Genomic DNA, 14,590 nt, shown 5'->3' on the forward strand with positions numbered 1-14,590 from the left:
TTCCCTAGACGACGACGCATGACGATGACGACGAAGACGAAGACGTAGACGACGGCAACGGCGACCACGACGACGACGACGATAACCACGACGACGACGACGACGAAGACGACGCGCCGTGCATTGTTTTCCTTCTCACATTCGTTTCTTCATTTTACGAACCTTTGCTAAGTGTAGTGGTCCGGGCTATGGTCGAAATACGTCGCGCCTCATTCGAGCGCACACGCCTACCCTCCTCCGGTCGAGCGGCTTCACGGGCAATCGCGAAACATTTGTAATGGGACAAATTGTTTTTCTCCGACACTAAATATAAGATGGCTGCTACTATATTTCACGAATAGGCCACCTCTATACAATCGCACACATTCGCCCGCGCGAACTCTGATTGACGGTTGCCATACCCCCTTCTGATTGGTACACAATCCTTAAGCCTTTATTGTAACTAACGACCAATTGTTAACCTCACTTCATCTGTTCCTTCTTTTCTTTTTTTCTTCTCACTGTCTACTAAAGTTATACGTTAATACGAAACAATGAATCCTTTATTACGTACTTTTATTCAAATGTCATTACTTTTACTCGTTAGAAATGTCAATACTATTATCGAATCTTCTTTTAATTTACTTTGTAACCGTTCTTACTGCCTTAACAGTCGGATCGAAAATGGCGGGAAATTCCGATGCAATTCAAAATTACCGCCTGTTTATTAAATTATATAACTTACGTTTAATCGATCAGAATTATTTTGGTCTATAAATATCGATTTAATTTCGTTGAAATGTATCAGGATAAATTATTTATTCGTGGTTTTTCTATTTAATTTGATCGATTTTGTTTCAATTTGATTTTCGTTCTTTTAACTTCATTGTATTTCATCGATAAAGGTTCGTTCCGATTGGTCGAGAGCTTAGTGCGTGCTTTTAGTAAACACGAGAATACATCGTATAGTCTATACAATATATAAATATGGCAACAACGTTGGAACTTAATTTATATGAACACGGTTCTTCATTTTATATATCGTTAATACTGCTCTCGTCCTTCTTCGTTCTTTATTTCTCTATTTATTCTAACAATTAAATCGCTTGCAATCTAACGTGTAATATAATATCGCTAATTATCGTTAAGTCTGTTACAACAATCTCTCATTTTTATGTTAATCTAAGAACAATAATAATAATACATTAACAAAGTCATACACATCGAAAGAGAAATAGAAATAGAAATAGAAAGAGAGAACCATTTCTAACGTTACGTTTATTTTCATTCTAAAATCGTTAAAATAATATTAGATAGGGGTGTAAGAAGAAGAAGAAGTAGAAGAGGAAAAAGAAGAGAACAAAAAATAGAAGAAGAAGTAACCATCTGTAATAGTAATCATTATTATTGAGTGAATAATTATTATTTAACCGGGTCTTAGATAAAGTGAAAATAATTTAGGTAAGCGGAAACCTTTATTTGCCTTTTTTTTCTTATTCTAATGATTATTGTATCAGGTACATATAACTCATGTATATATAATAACTTCTATAGATACAATAATAATTCTACTACAATGTTATGTACATTGATATTATTATACGTTAAAGTTTATTTCATTTATATTTATAACTTTTAGATTGTAGATATTGTAAAGAATAAAATAATATGGCAGTACCAGCGGAAAGTATTATTAATTCCAATATGAACGATCCGGTAACTAAAGCGGTTGTCGACAATATCATGGGTAATTTGCCAACGAAGAAACCTCATGTACGCTGCAATGATTGCGACTTATCATTTACTAGCCAAACAGTATTAGATACACATTTGCAAGGCTCACGTCATGCCAAACAGGTTTGCTAATTATTTTCTTACCCTTTTGTTAGTTTTTATTTAAAACGTTATTATTTTCATATCCTTTTTTTATTCCATTCAACTTTTTTTTAATTCATAACTAATGCAAGCGAGCACCTTTATATCTCATAGATAAGGTCAAAAAATATAATGGCGTCGCTGGAAGAAACTAAAGTTGCATTTACCAAGGACGCCGACACTAACGGGCTTAAATGTAACGTTTGTAATGTCTGCCTAAACTCCATACAACAACTACAAACGCATTTAAATGGTATCGTTATCTTTCTATTTAATAAGAAGTTTTATATACATACAAAAATATATATATATATATACAGGATGGTAAAAAAGAAAAGGGTCCAATATTTTAAGTGCTCTTATAGTATTTATCAAGAGAAGTAAACAAATTGTCTAATAAATATGGAGCCAAAAATCAATCCTTTCGATGTAAATAAACTTTTAATATTTATGAGCATTCGATACGATAAGCGAGTCTCTTGCCAATATATTGAACGTATGCAGAAGTATTTGCTTAAAATATAAAAGGTTATTTACATAGAAAAGATTGATTTTAGGAACCGTGTTAATTTGATATTTTTTTAAGTACTATAAATCCTTAAAATATTGGATACTTTTTCTTACCATCCTGTATATATATACAGGGTTGACCGGAATATGTACACCGTTTAATCGGAAATATCTCAGACACTCTGTATGTACATATATCAATGAAAATTCAACAACAATGTATTAAAATAAGAATATTTCGTTTTCGCAGGAAGTCGACACAAAAAAAAGGCATTGAGAGGTAATAAAACAAATGCGGTAAGAAAACTGCCATATGGTTTAAAATGTCGCTCTATACACATGGATAAAATAATAGAAAAGAATATCATCGTGTTGATTTATTGTTTAATTCTTTTTACATTCGCATGCTTAATACTGTTACTTACTTTCGCTTTTCATATGTTCTTTTAATGTTAAATTTATTTTTCTATTTGTTTTTTTCTTTTTCTTTTTCTTTTTCTTTTTCTTTTTCCGTCATTTTTTTGTAAATAATTTTTTTGTGCTTACGCCACATCATTTTTGATTATTTATTAATTCATTGCTTTTGTCCGTTTATATTTTTTTTTCTCGAATCCATTGATATAATAATAATAATAATAATATTACTTTCATATATATTGTAAAGTTCAAATATCAATTACATTATAGTTAATGTTCATTACTTTTTGTTATTTATTTATTATTAATGTTATTAATATTATTATTATTATTATATATATGTAATTTTGTTGCTATAGACTGATATTCGTATGTTTATTATTTATTTACTTAATTGCTGTAAAAATTAATTACCATTAACGTGGCATAATCACAAGTATAAATCAATAATAGATACAATTTAAATATTAATAATAAGAGAAAAAAAGAAAAGCAAGTAAAGTACATTTAATCGCTTAGCTCTGTAAGTGACTTCGAGAACCTGTCATTGAGTGCATAAATAATATTGGATTTCATTAATTTAATTTTGTCTTTGGGTAACGCGAGTAACGAAAAAAAAAAATCACATTGCCTTGTGTACGCCATTTTTTTCTTTACTCTCAAATACAAATATTAAATATAAAAGAGAGAAAAATTAATAACGTTCGATGTAAGAGATATTTTTGATAAACAAAAGTTTAACAAAAAGCTAAAAAATTTATTAATAAAAATGCATTAATTCTCACGTGTTCATTTATGCACCAAAGAAACAAAACAACGATATTTAACTGTACTTCACTGTTATCTGTATATTTATTATGACTTATGTTATTTATATTCACACACGCACCAAAGGAAAAAAACAAATTAATCAAGCAAACTATTTATTAATAATTCTCTTTTCTCCGTAGAGCATGAATATATTATATTATTAAATTAATTAAGTAGCCATCACATATACTTTAATCGCTTGTACATAAATGCGATAAATAATAGCGTTGATTATAAAATATTAATGCTTAGGTGGTTGGTTCGGAAAAGAAGTTGTCACACAAGGTAGTTCATTGGTTGCTCCTGCAATCAACATACAGGATTCTGGTCCTATGAAGGCCGTCTCACTGTCATGTGATATATGCAACAAATTTTTCAACTCTCCTTCGCAATACAATGTGGTATAGTATTATACCCCATTAAGTATAATACAATAATTAATAATTAATAATTTAATATTTATTGAGAATAAATTAAGGAAAAAAAAAAAAAAAGATAAGATATAAAATTAGTAGTAGTCAAAAAGAAAAAAAATTCAATTAATTATATACAAATTAAATATTAAGGAATGGTAAAAACATTATTTTTATTTTTTTTTTTTTTAAATAATAGGACAATAAAATATATATTATATGGTGTAACGATCATAAATTTGCAGCACATGAAATCCAAGAAGCACACTGGCAAAATGAAGAGAGCTAAGACTCAAAAAAAGAAACGATTTTCTCCATATTGGAAAAAACCGAAATCCGATACAAACTCAACCACTGTACAATCATTGTCAAATAATTTTGTACCGGGTGGCTTTACGAATCAAACATAGTGCTAAGAATTTTTGTTTAATTCGTAAGGATTATCTTTTCTTCTTTTCTTCTTTTCTTCTTTTTTCTTTCTTTCCCACTCAGGAAGAGTATATATAAATATATATATATATATATATATTTAAACACGCATTAAAAAAGAGGAAGACAAACACTCGAATAGGAATAATTTGCGTGTTTTTATATAACTCTAATTGAGTATAAGAAAAAGAAGATAAGAACTTGTACATTGCGTTAATATAAACGAATTGATTTATGGTACTGATGATATTTAATTAAGAATCTTATCTGGTCCATTTATTATTATTATTATTATTATTATTATTATATTATTATTAGGAGATAAAAAGAACGGAGCGAGCATTTATTTTTACCAATTATGTAGAATCTTATTCGTTTTGTTAACGCAAAGGTATGAGTGAGTAAAATAAAAGCAATCTGCGGAATAAAAAGAGAGAGAGAAATAAAAAGATGCTAATATGTGATTTAAACAAAATAACAGCAACAAAAAAAAACAGAAAAAAGAAATAATGAAAATTAAAAATTTAAAAAATCTCCTTACAAACAAAATTAAAATTTTAATGTAAGAAAAAGTTTATTTATAAAAAGAAATGTGAATATATATATATATCTGTATCTATAACTCTTCGGTCTTGTGAATGATAGTTACATACTCAGCAAATACATATGTATATATATGCCGTTATTAATAAGTCTAGTGCTAATATGTTTATTATAATGTTAGTAAGACAAACTTGTAACATTACAATGTTTATCTATCTGTCGTTAGAACGATAACATAGTACTATCCTCTGTTATTATTGTAAGGACAGTTAGCAACCTTCGATATGTTATCGAACATAAAAGTGTTGTAAATCATGCATATATATATTCCTATATTTGTCAATAGAAAAAAAAAAATGAAGAAAAAATAAGATATGAAAGAAGAAGAAAAAGAAGGGGGGAAAAAGAAATAGAAAAATACAATGGTTTTTTTTTTTTTTTTTTTTTTTTTTTTCTAATTGATCACATATAGAAATATAAAAGCAAGAGTATTATAAATTGATTTAGCAAAATCTTCCAATCATTTTTCTCACTATTATTTTTAAGTACTATCGGCGTTTTAGTAATAATATGTGTTTGTTGAGTATTAGCGATTGTTCTTTAAACGTACTACCATGATCTCTGTATATATTTAAAAAAAAAAAAAAAAAAAGAAACAAATAACAATAATAATGTTTAAGTAAGAAAAAAAAAAAAAGTATAGTTAGAAAGAGAGCGAATGTAACATGGTGGTACACGACGCATGTACAGAATCTAATAAAGATTCTGTCTTTTATATTACGTTTGATTTTATTTACAACATGCCATTGTATAAGTAAACTTTATTATCAACTTTGTGGCCTTTTTTATCCATCAATTTAATAGATAATAATTAATTGTTCATGTCGATAATTGACCAACGCGTTTTTATTAAAGTAAACAAAATATTTATTGGCATCTTTCCCTGTGGGTTGGGAATAGAATATACCCACAGTATCCTCTGCTTGTCGTAAAAGCCGACTAATAGGGGTTGAGTGTTGGTCCGATTTAATCCAACCTCGTAAAAAATAACTTAAGGAACTTCAAACAGAAAGTCGATAGAAAAATTTTATTGTTGTTATCATTTTTGTTACATTTCGATAGACAAAGATAATTCTGTTTCCGTTATCGGGCTACTTTCAGTCTCCTAAGAAATGTTGTATATGTTAAATATTTTTTAATATTTATTATTTTTCTTATAGAAAAATGTTACCAACCTGTACGGTGTAAGTCTTGAGCAAACGTCGTAGCTCAGAATTTTGTTTCTTCAAAAATTCAGTCTCATTGCTTAGTCGTTGTCTTTCCTTCAAAGTTTCATGATATTGTTTAAGTCCGATGAGCAAACCATCCCAAAGACGTTCCTTAGTCGGAGGAAACAAATCCCTGTATCTTTTCCAAAATTCTTTTATATCCTCGATGGTAAGACTTCGCGAGATTGTAACTTTCCTCGCCGATAATCTCTCCTTCAATGATTCAGGTGTTTCGTCGCGTTTAATAAAATGATATTTCTCTATGAATTCTTTCAACGCTCTTGTAACAAACGATGCATGAATTCTGAGCAAATGACCCTTTTTGCAGACCAGTCGACTCAGTTCATTTTCTTGCGATGAATTTTTACTTTCGATGTTTGACGAACACGATTCTTCTGTGGAAGTTGATCGTGTAGTCTCTCCCAAGGAAAGAGGATCTTGCGATTGATTTGAGTCAACACGTTTGCGAACACCTGAGCATACATCATCGAAGAAGATCTCTTCTTTTATAGTTGTCACTAATTTAACCGCTTCTTCGTCTAATTCTTCGCCACATACCACAGGTGTGTTACTCCTAATTTTCATATATTTATTTTTTTTATTATTATTTAATTTATAATTTTATATAATTTTGTAGATTTCTTCAAATGTGTTACGTACGTGCTCGATGATGAAGAAGATTCTATTATTTTGTCCGTATCTTTGGATATACTTTTATCCGATGACCTACAATCGGGACAATACGTATAAGGTAGAAAGAAATTCAATAAGAAGTGCACTTCTTCTTCGGATTCAATGTTTAACGCCTGGAAACATTTAATTGAAATTATCAATATGTTCCATAACAAATAATTCATTTCAGAATATTTTATACACCTGAAAAACATTGTCTAATCTAATAATTATGTTGTCCTCAATAGTATACGGTATAAGTAATTTTTGTATATTATTATCAATCAGGTAACCAGATTGTTCGGATATTTGTTTCATTATATGATTCAACAAACGTCTTTCCAAATTGATGTCTTCCAAGGTGACAGCTTTTTTATAAATAATAGGCATTTGTTTTTTTTCTAAAGCATCCGCCCTTTCTATGGAAGAAAATATAAGTAATAATAATTTGGATACGTTTTAAAAATATTACCTTTATTTATAGTACTGATCGCAGTAGAATAAGAAGGTAAATCTTCCTTGGTCAAAAGCTTCTCTTCTGGTGGTTGCCATAATAATCCTAACGCTTGTTCGTGTATTATTCGATCGGTAGCCAAAATCTAAAACGTGCCATTGATGACATTACCCATATCCTTATAAATGTTACTACTTGTACAACTAATTAATGATAATTATAAATTACTTCATCAAATTACTTTATCGACCAGCTCGTTGGCACGTTTTACATTCATGTCCCATATTTGAAAGTATTTCTTCTCATTGATGTTAGTAAAATGCTGAGATTTCTCTTCGAGTTCTAAAATATTTTCATGTGCTTTAAGAACTTGATCAGTCAAGCTTTGGATTTCGATTCGAGTGTCTTCTTCCAATTTGACGTAGGTCCTTTTTAATTCATTCATAGTATCTTGAAGCCTAAAATGACGCATGAATTAGAATTACTTAAATATATTTTTGTATTATATTTTATTTTTTATTTTTTTTTTTCAATATACTAACTTGTTCATTCGTCTTTTCTGTTCATTTTTGATTATAGTATTTTCTTCATCTCTATGCTTGAGAACAGCATAATTGTAGTTCAGCTTTTCGACGTTCATCAAACAAAAAGCTTTCATATCCTGAAGCTTTTGTTGAAGATCCTGATTCTCCAATTCCAAGGTGATTCTTTCAGAACGAAATTTCTCATGATGTTCGATCATTACTCGTTCCATTTCCTCCTCGTATTCGCGAACAACATCTTTCCTTTTTTCGGTTGCGTCCATATTATTACTCCGCAACTTCTCGTAGAAAGCTTCCCATTTTTCTTCGAGGGTACTCAAGATTAATTTACGTTCGGCATCCAAGACATTGTCGATGTTGTCTAATTCTTTACGGTAAGCTTTGGCTATAACGTTTAACTGTTAACACAAACAAAATATTTTTTTTTATAGATCAATATAAATTATTTATAATTAATTGGACGGAAATAATCAAATTCTAGGTAAAATGATCAACCTGACGATCTATTCTCTCTATCAATACATCGATATCTTCGTTTTGTTTCTTCAAGTCCTCGGTAAATTTAAGATCAGCATTCTCCAGTTCAGCTTTAAGTCCGATTATTACTTCATCTTTTTTCGCTATTAGTTGTAAACATTTTGTATTTTGCAGTTTCATCTCCTCGTATATGTCCAATGGATCTTTCGACGTGAGAATGCTAGACCATTTTTCATCAATCTCTTGATACTTGACCATGCATTCCTCGTTTTCTTTCTCAAGTTTCTTTAATAAAATCTCTCTTGTAGCTTGGGTTTCTTTACGTCGTTCCAATTCACGTGCATCATTTGCAACTCTTACATTAGATATCTGTGCATATTTGTGTACACTTTCTTGTTAGAATATTTTTTATTAAGAAGAAACAGTGATATTTATATTATAATCTGATTGTAGGATTAATACGAACCACTTCTTCTGCTTCTGTTTTAATTTCTTCCAGGATTTCGGTACTGGCTAGTACCTGTCCTTCAATAGGAGTTCTTTCGATAATTTCTTCATCTTCCGTTCTTTTTACCCTAAATAATCAAACTTTTTAGAAAAATTTTGCTGTTGATCTTGTAAGGGCTTTAAACTTAAGTCATAATTATTTTTAATTAATTGTGTTTTACTTATTTGTAGTTTATTAAAAGATGAAGAAAAAGAAAATAAGGAAATGAAGTACAACAGAACCCATACTTATGCAGAGCGCTCAAACGACGTTGAATTCGTTGTCTTCTAGCCAGTTTTCGTATATTTGGATCCGACGATGTAACCGACAATTCCTTGGTTTTTTTTTCCTTTTCAACATCTTCTTCTAATTGCTTTTCCTTAGCAATCATGTTCTAATTATTTCTTTATTTTTCTGTTTTTAGGTCGTTGGAAGATAAAGTTTTAATAATTAAAACTTGCAGTAATTAGAGAAAGGTAATTTTCTTTAATAAATAGAACTAGTTAATCTCTAAGAAGATTGTAAGATGGTTTATTTCAAGGAGTAAGCATACATTTACTTTTTCAGGAAACTTAGCATAGTGATATGTTTGTTTAATCAATTTTTATGTCATAATTTTAATTACAAAAATAATCATAGGATAATTAACTTGTGTCGGTAACAATTTTCAGTCGGTAATAGTTTTCAGCTGATAACAAAGTACAGTCGGTAATAGTTTTCAGCCGGTAACAATGTTCAGTCGGTAATAGTTTTCAGCCGGTAACAACATTCAGTCGGTAACAATGTTCAGCTGATAACAACATTCAGTCGGTAATAATTTTTAGTAGATAACAATTCCACGTCGATAATAATTGCAAATTCGCAAGCATAAAAATCAGAAGATGACTCTAGTAATACGAATCGAAATAATGTCGCCATTTTGTAAAATTCTGCTGGTCATCCAATATCAAACGTATAATTACAGATGCAAAATTGCTATGAATGTAATAATTCAATAAAGAAAAAGAAAAAGCGAAACGCACGTTTGTATTATTTCGTAAAAAATATCTGCAATCGTCATTCGATATTCATATTCCTACTGGCTCTGTCATAACTTGTATTTATTATTAAGTGGAATGAAGTTTTCATAATTTTCTCGTTCACGTCGTCCACGACGTAAGAGACGAATTCGATCATCGTAAGTAGAAAACCGTGTATACTTAACGCACCTATTCATTCGTACAACCATTCGAACGATTAAAAACTTGATGAATATAAGATTGAAGAGAACATTATCACGTACACACTTAAATACATAAACATATACATACATAAATGACATATCAACATAAACATGTATAGAAGAAAAAAATCGCGACAAAGGCTCGGCTTGAACAGGCAGAAAGTTGAAGTTTCATTGGTTTAAACATCGGAAGAGTATGACGCATTCCTCTTCATCGAAGATTTTGTTTCTTTTTCTCTTTCTCTTGTGAAAGAAGCAAAGAAATAATTCACGCGCGCGTAAATGCATACGTACCGTTAGATTCGAAGAGAAACGTGGCAAGGCTACTGTGAAGAAGTACAAGTAGAAGAAGTAGAAGTAGAAGTAGAAGTAGAAGTAGAAGAAGAGGAACTATCTCTTTGACAAGAACAATGAACTCTTTTATCGTTCACCGATAATAGGAAAACTTAGTGAACGGGGGAAACTAGTACTTATTACTTGCGAACAACTCATTCAAAATGGCGGATTATAACCTATTAGTTTTGGAACGACCTTCAACGGTTTGCATCATACGAACTTCATAGATAGTTAGAAAAAGAAATAAAGGAAATACAAAAATATCGAATCAATTTAATAGGAATGTTGTAAGGTCATAGAACCAATCGAATTCTTCTTATATTTGTTCATAATAAAAGAAATGATATCGTCTTTTTCTCTCTTTCTACTTCGAAGCAGTAAAAGGCGAGAGAAAACGGACCGATAGATAGAGTCATAGGAAACAATAAACACATATACTCGTTTTAGCAGTCTTCTTCTTTCTCGAGTGGCACGACCAACGACCGCGATGAAGAAGACGACGACGACGACGATGATGACGACGACGACGAAATACGCTTTCTTGCAGTACACACGCGAGAGAGAGAAGAGAATCGAGCGCGATCGATACTCTTGAACTGTAAACAAGAAGGGTAAAAGAAAAAAAGGGTACGTCGTTGTTGACGACGAGAGAGAGAGAGAGAGACACATGACTCATGTTATATCGATCCTTAACTCGTACGATCCGCTTCGAAAGTAACATTTAATCGGATCTGACACTGACACTAGTATCAAAGTTCCTCACAATTTTAGTATTTTTACTTGACAAGTATTCATAGTCATACGAATAAATGAAGTATAACGCGATACACGCTATAGGGCATATTGGCGTAAACTTTTATATATTTTTAAATTAACAAGGAAAAAAGTAAAAAGAAAATAATTCAAGAAGAAGAAGAAAAAGAAAAAGAACAATATCGCATGCAATTCGCGGCACGGTGGCGAGGGGGGCCCCTTCGGTCGATTTGACTTTGGAATTCGTTGGAAAGTCGTTTCCGGTTGGAGTTCTCGATAAAATAACACGTTGGTATTAGAAACAATGCTCTAGGAAGATTTTTACTTTACTCCTTTCCCCTCGACCCTCCTCCCCCAACCCACTACTGTACTACTAATACCATTATTACTACCTACTACTACTATTACTACTACTACTACTACTACTGCACACTACTACTCTCGTTCTCTTTCTCTTTTGTGTCCCTCGAGGACGCGTTGGTGGTCTCTCTGGTCGATGCGAAAACACGATACACACATATATATCGTCGTTGTTAGAGCAGTAGCCGTTAGTTTAAACAAAAAAATATATTGTACAATCGTCATTTCATTCGAGGTAGTAACACCTTTACGCGCTGAACCAATCGAACATTGGAACGTCATCGTCAAGGGAACGTCAAACAGTTTGTTGTTTCGTCGTACTGAACGAGTCAAAGCGAACGAACCTTATGGCGGATCGTACGTGCATACATACACACATTATACACAACACACACACATTTATACACATTTATACATAGGATATATGCATGCATGCATGCATACATATATATATATATACGAGCAACCACAAAGGCGCGGCGGCGACCGCCATAGTCGATGCCATGGACTCACAACGGTCGTTGGTCGACACGAGTTTAGTGAAAACAAGATGGAGCGGCAGGCCCGTAGTTATCCAAACTAGTACCCCTACCTTCGCGTTCGTCACTTCATTTCGTTCATTTTATCGTTTATTTCATCGTTTATTTCTTATTCTTTCAATATTATTCTCGATCGTTCTAAAATTATGCACGTTAATGATTTATTAAATAGCCAGTACTATTAATTTGGATGAATAAATACGGTAAAGGGATTTAACGTTAGAGACTTGATTCAATTTAACTATTCAACGAAACAAAAAAATGGAAATTGCGTTTGTTTATAATAAATATTTCTATATTCCAATGAATTTATTTGATTAATGAATTTGGAAGAAACATATACAAAATTTTCGCTTAATTTTAATAGAAATTGTTTAAATACGAAAATATTAGGTTTGCGTCGACAAAAGGTTTAAACTTTCGATCGTTAGTATCAAGAAACTTGCGAGGATAGTTAAATAGATTTTTTGTTGTATTTTATTTTATTTTCCTAATATATAATCCAATAGTCGGTCATTATTCTCTGTGCTTGCTCTCACAGTAATAGAAAGTACAGATGTCCCGGGTAATTGGCTGCACTTAAAACGGCCCTGGAGGAGAGCGGTACGGAAAGAGAAAGAAAGAGAAAGAGAGAAAGAGAAAGAGAGAGAGAGAGAGAAAAAGAGAGGGGGAGATAATAAGAAAGATGGCGGGTTTGCGTTGTGTCGTCGTCGTCGTCGCCCCGTAGTCGTCGACGACACCAACGACGATGACTGTGGCAAAAGGGTGCAGGAGGAGTAGCGGACACTACGCGACGAGGGGGCTTTGTAAGAGAAGGAAAAGGACAGACGAAGAGAGTTCTCAAAGCGTTGCGGTGCGAGGCAAAGGGATGTAAAGATAGAAAGAGGGAATAAGAGAAAGAAAGAAAGAAAGAGAAGAGAAGAGAGAAACAGAGAGAGAGAGAGAGAGAGAGATGATCGTTTGAAAGAGAAGGGGAACACGGCGCTCTCGGCTCGGGGGTTCGGGTTAGCTCGTTCGACCCGTTATCCCTCCTCTCTCCCGGTGGCTCGAGATTTCCCCTACCTGTCCTTGCTTCGATTCTACGCGAATATCATTCTCATTCTCTCTCTCTCTCTCACTCTACACGTTTCCCCTATTCCAAGGGGGAGAGAGAGCTTTTCCGCCGGCAACGGCGCGGAAACGTTCTATTCCTCCCCCCCACCTCACTACCACCACCAATTCGCGATTGGTGAAAAGAGCGCTTGCGCTTGCACACACACGGCGGCAACGTAAACTCAGCAGCGCCTTAGTGCCGCGCCGCGGCACAAACACGAGACTCAAATGTCCTACTCTTGTGATTCCCCTACCCTCGACCGAACACAATCCTACTCCCCGTCTCGTTTTTACCCCTCCGCGTATGGGGTGGGGGGAGAGAACGCAAAGACATGTTTTCCGTTTCCCCACCAGACAGCGTAGCCCGACTCGAGGACGGCGGCTCTGTTTACCCCCACCACCAAGGATTTTGATAGAACAGTGGAACGATAGCAGGAACGGGAGCGGGCGCCGCTAGCCAGCGAGCTGCGCTACGCTCCCGCCACGGTGACGTCACTTGGTGTAGTGTAGAGCAGTGAGTAGGAGCGAGCTGTTCACTCCCGTCCGCAATAAGCTGCGCCCTTCGAAAAACGTGTGTTGTTTTATCATCCACGAGTAAAGAAAGAAATAAGTAAATAAAAGAAATTAAAAATAGGAAAGAGGAAAAATAAAATAAGAAGTTTCACCTGCAAACGGACGTGTGTGTCTCTTTCTCGCGCGCGCGGGTGACAGGAAGAAATTAATAATAATAATTAAAAAATAAAAAAAATAATAATTAAAAAAAAAAAAAAGTCGGAGGAAGGGAATTTTCCATTGGGAAAAATTAGATTTTCATTTTTTTGCGTCTCTTCCTTATATTTTCTCTCTTTCTTCGACATATAATATATATATATATGTATATACATATATATATATATATTTCTGTAAATTTGTAAAATAAAAATAAACGAAAGGAAAAAAGTAATATTAATAATAATAATAGTAATAATAATAATTAAAAGGAAGATAAAGCAAAAAAATTAATTTGTCGCGTGCAAGGTGCGTAGTGGTGGAGTAGTGGAGTGTGGTAAATGTGTTGTATTTCTCTCTCTCTCTTTTTCTCTTTCTCTGTGTGCGTGAAGTGCATCGGTGGGGTTGTGGATAATATAGTGAGTGCGTGAATATTATCATTTTTCTTTTGGGTTCTTTGAAATTGGCTTTTTAAACGCAAAAAAAAAGAAAATAATTCTCTAACTCATTTTCTCTCTCTCTCTTTCTTTCTTTCTCTTTCTCTTTCTCTCTGACGATAAAATTCGGGGGAGAGAGAGAGAGAATAGATAATATAAGAGAGACAGACACAGACGGAGAGAGAGATTGCCGAGTTTAACGACCACGACGTTCAAAGCACCCACTATATTCAAACGTAGAAGGAGAGGGAGGAGGAGGAGGTGGAA

The 14,590-nt window shown here is 32.9% G+C and overlaps 2 protein-coding genes and 1 long non-coding RNA gene across 3 annotated transcripts; 2 read left to right on the forward strand and 1 right to left on the reverse strand.

Moving 5' to 3' along the window:
- The first annotated feature begins 1,417 nt into the window (after positions 1–1,417).
- LOC122514780 (zinc finger protein 385B-like) lies at positions 1,418–4,864 on the forward strand. Its single transcript, XM_043631814.1, has 6 exons — positions 1,418–1,440; positions 1,619–1,836; positions 1,969–2,107; positions 2,615–2,644; positions 3,844–3,992; positions 4,250–4,864. The coding sequence occupies exons 2-6, from the start codon at positions 1,648–1,650 to the stop codon at positions 4,412–4,414; spliced, it is 672 nt and encodes a 223-aa protein (XP_043487749.1). The 5' UTR covers positions 1,418–1,440; positions 1,619–1,647; the 3' UTR covers positions 4,415–4,864.
- A 1,184-nt stretch (positions 4,865–6,048) lies between these two features.
- LOC122514781 (dynein regulatory complex protein 1) lies at positions 6,049–9,790 on the reverse strand. The gene is made up of 10 exons (XM_043631815.1): positions 9,125–9,790; positions 8,856–8,964; positions 8,408–8,758; positions 7,913–8,310; positions 7,612–7,828; positions 7,389–7,515; positions 7,121–7,335; positions 6,905–7,050; positions 6,212–6,818; positions 6,049–6,141 (listed from the first exon to the last, which is right to left on the reverse strand). The coding sequence occupies exons 1-10, from the start codon at positions 9,265–9,267 to the stop codon at positions 6,085–6,087; spliced, it is 2,370 nt and encodes a 789-aa protein (XP_043487750.1). The 5' UTR covers positions 9,268–9,790; the 3' UTR covers positions 6,049–6,084.
- A 4-nt stretch (positions 9,791–9,794) lies between these two features.
- Positions 9,795–13,802, forward strand: LOC122514782. Its single transcript, XR_006303116.1, has 2 exons — positions 9,795–10,053; positions 12,628–13,802. It is a non-coding gene; the product is annotated as an uncharacterized LOC122514782 (long non-coding RNA).
- The last annotated feature ends 788 nt before the right edge of the window (positions 13,803–14,590 follow it).

Source organism: Polistes fuscatus, unplaced genomic scaffold, assembly GCF_010416935.1.
Source record: "Polistes fuscatus isolate 324 unplaced genomic scaffold, CU_Pfus_HIC Scaffold16, whole genome shotgun sequence".
NCBI classification, from domain to species: Eukaryota; Metazoa; Arthropoda; class Insecta; order Hymenoptera; family Vespidae; genus Polistes; species Polistes fuscatus.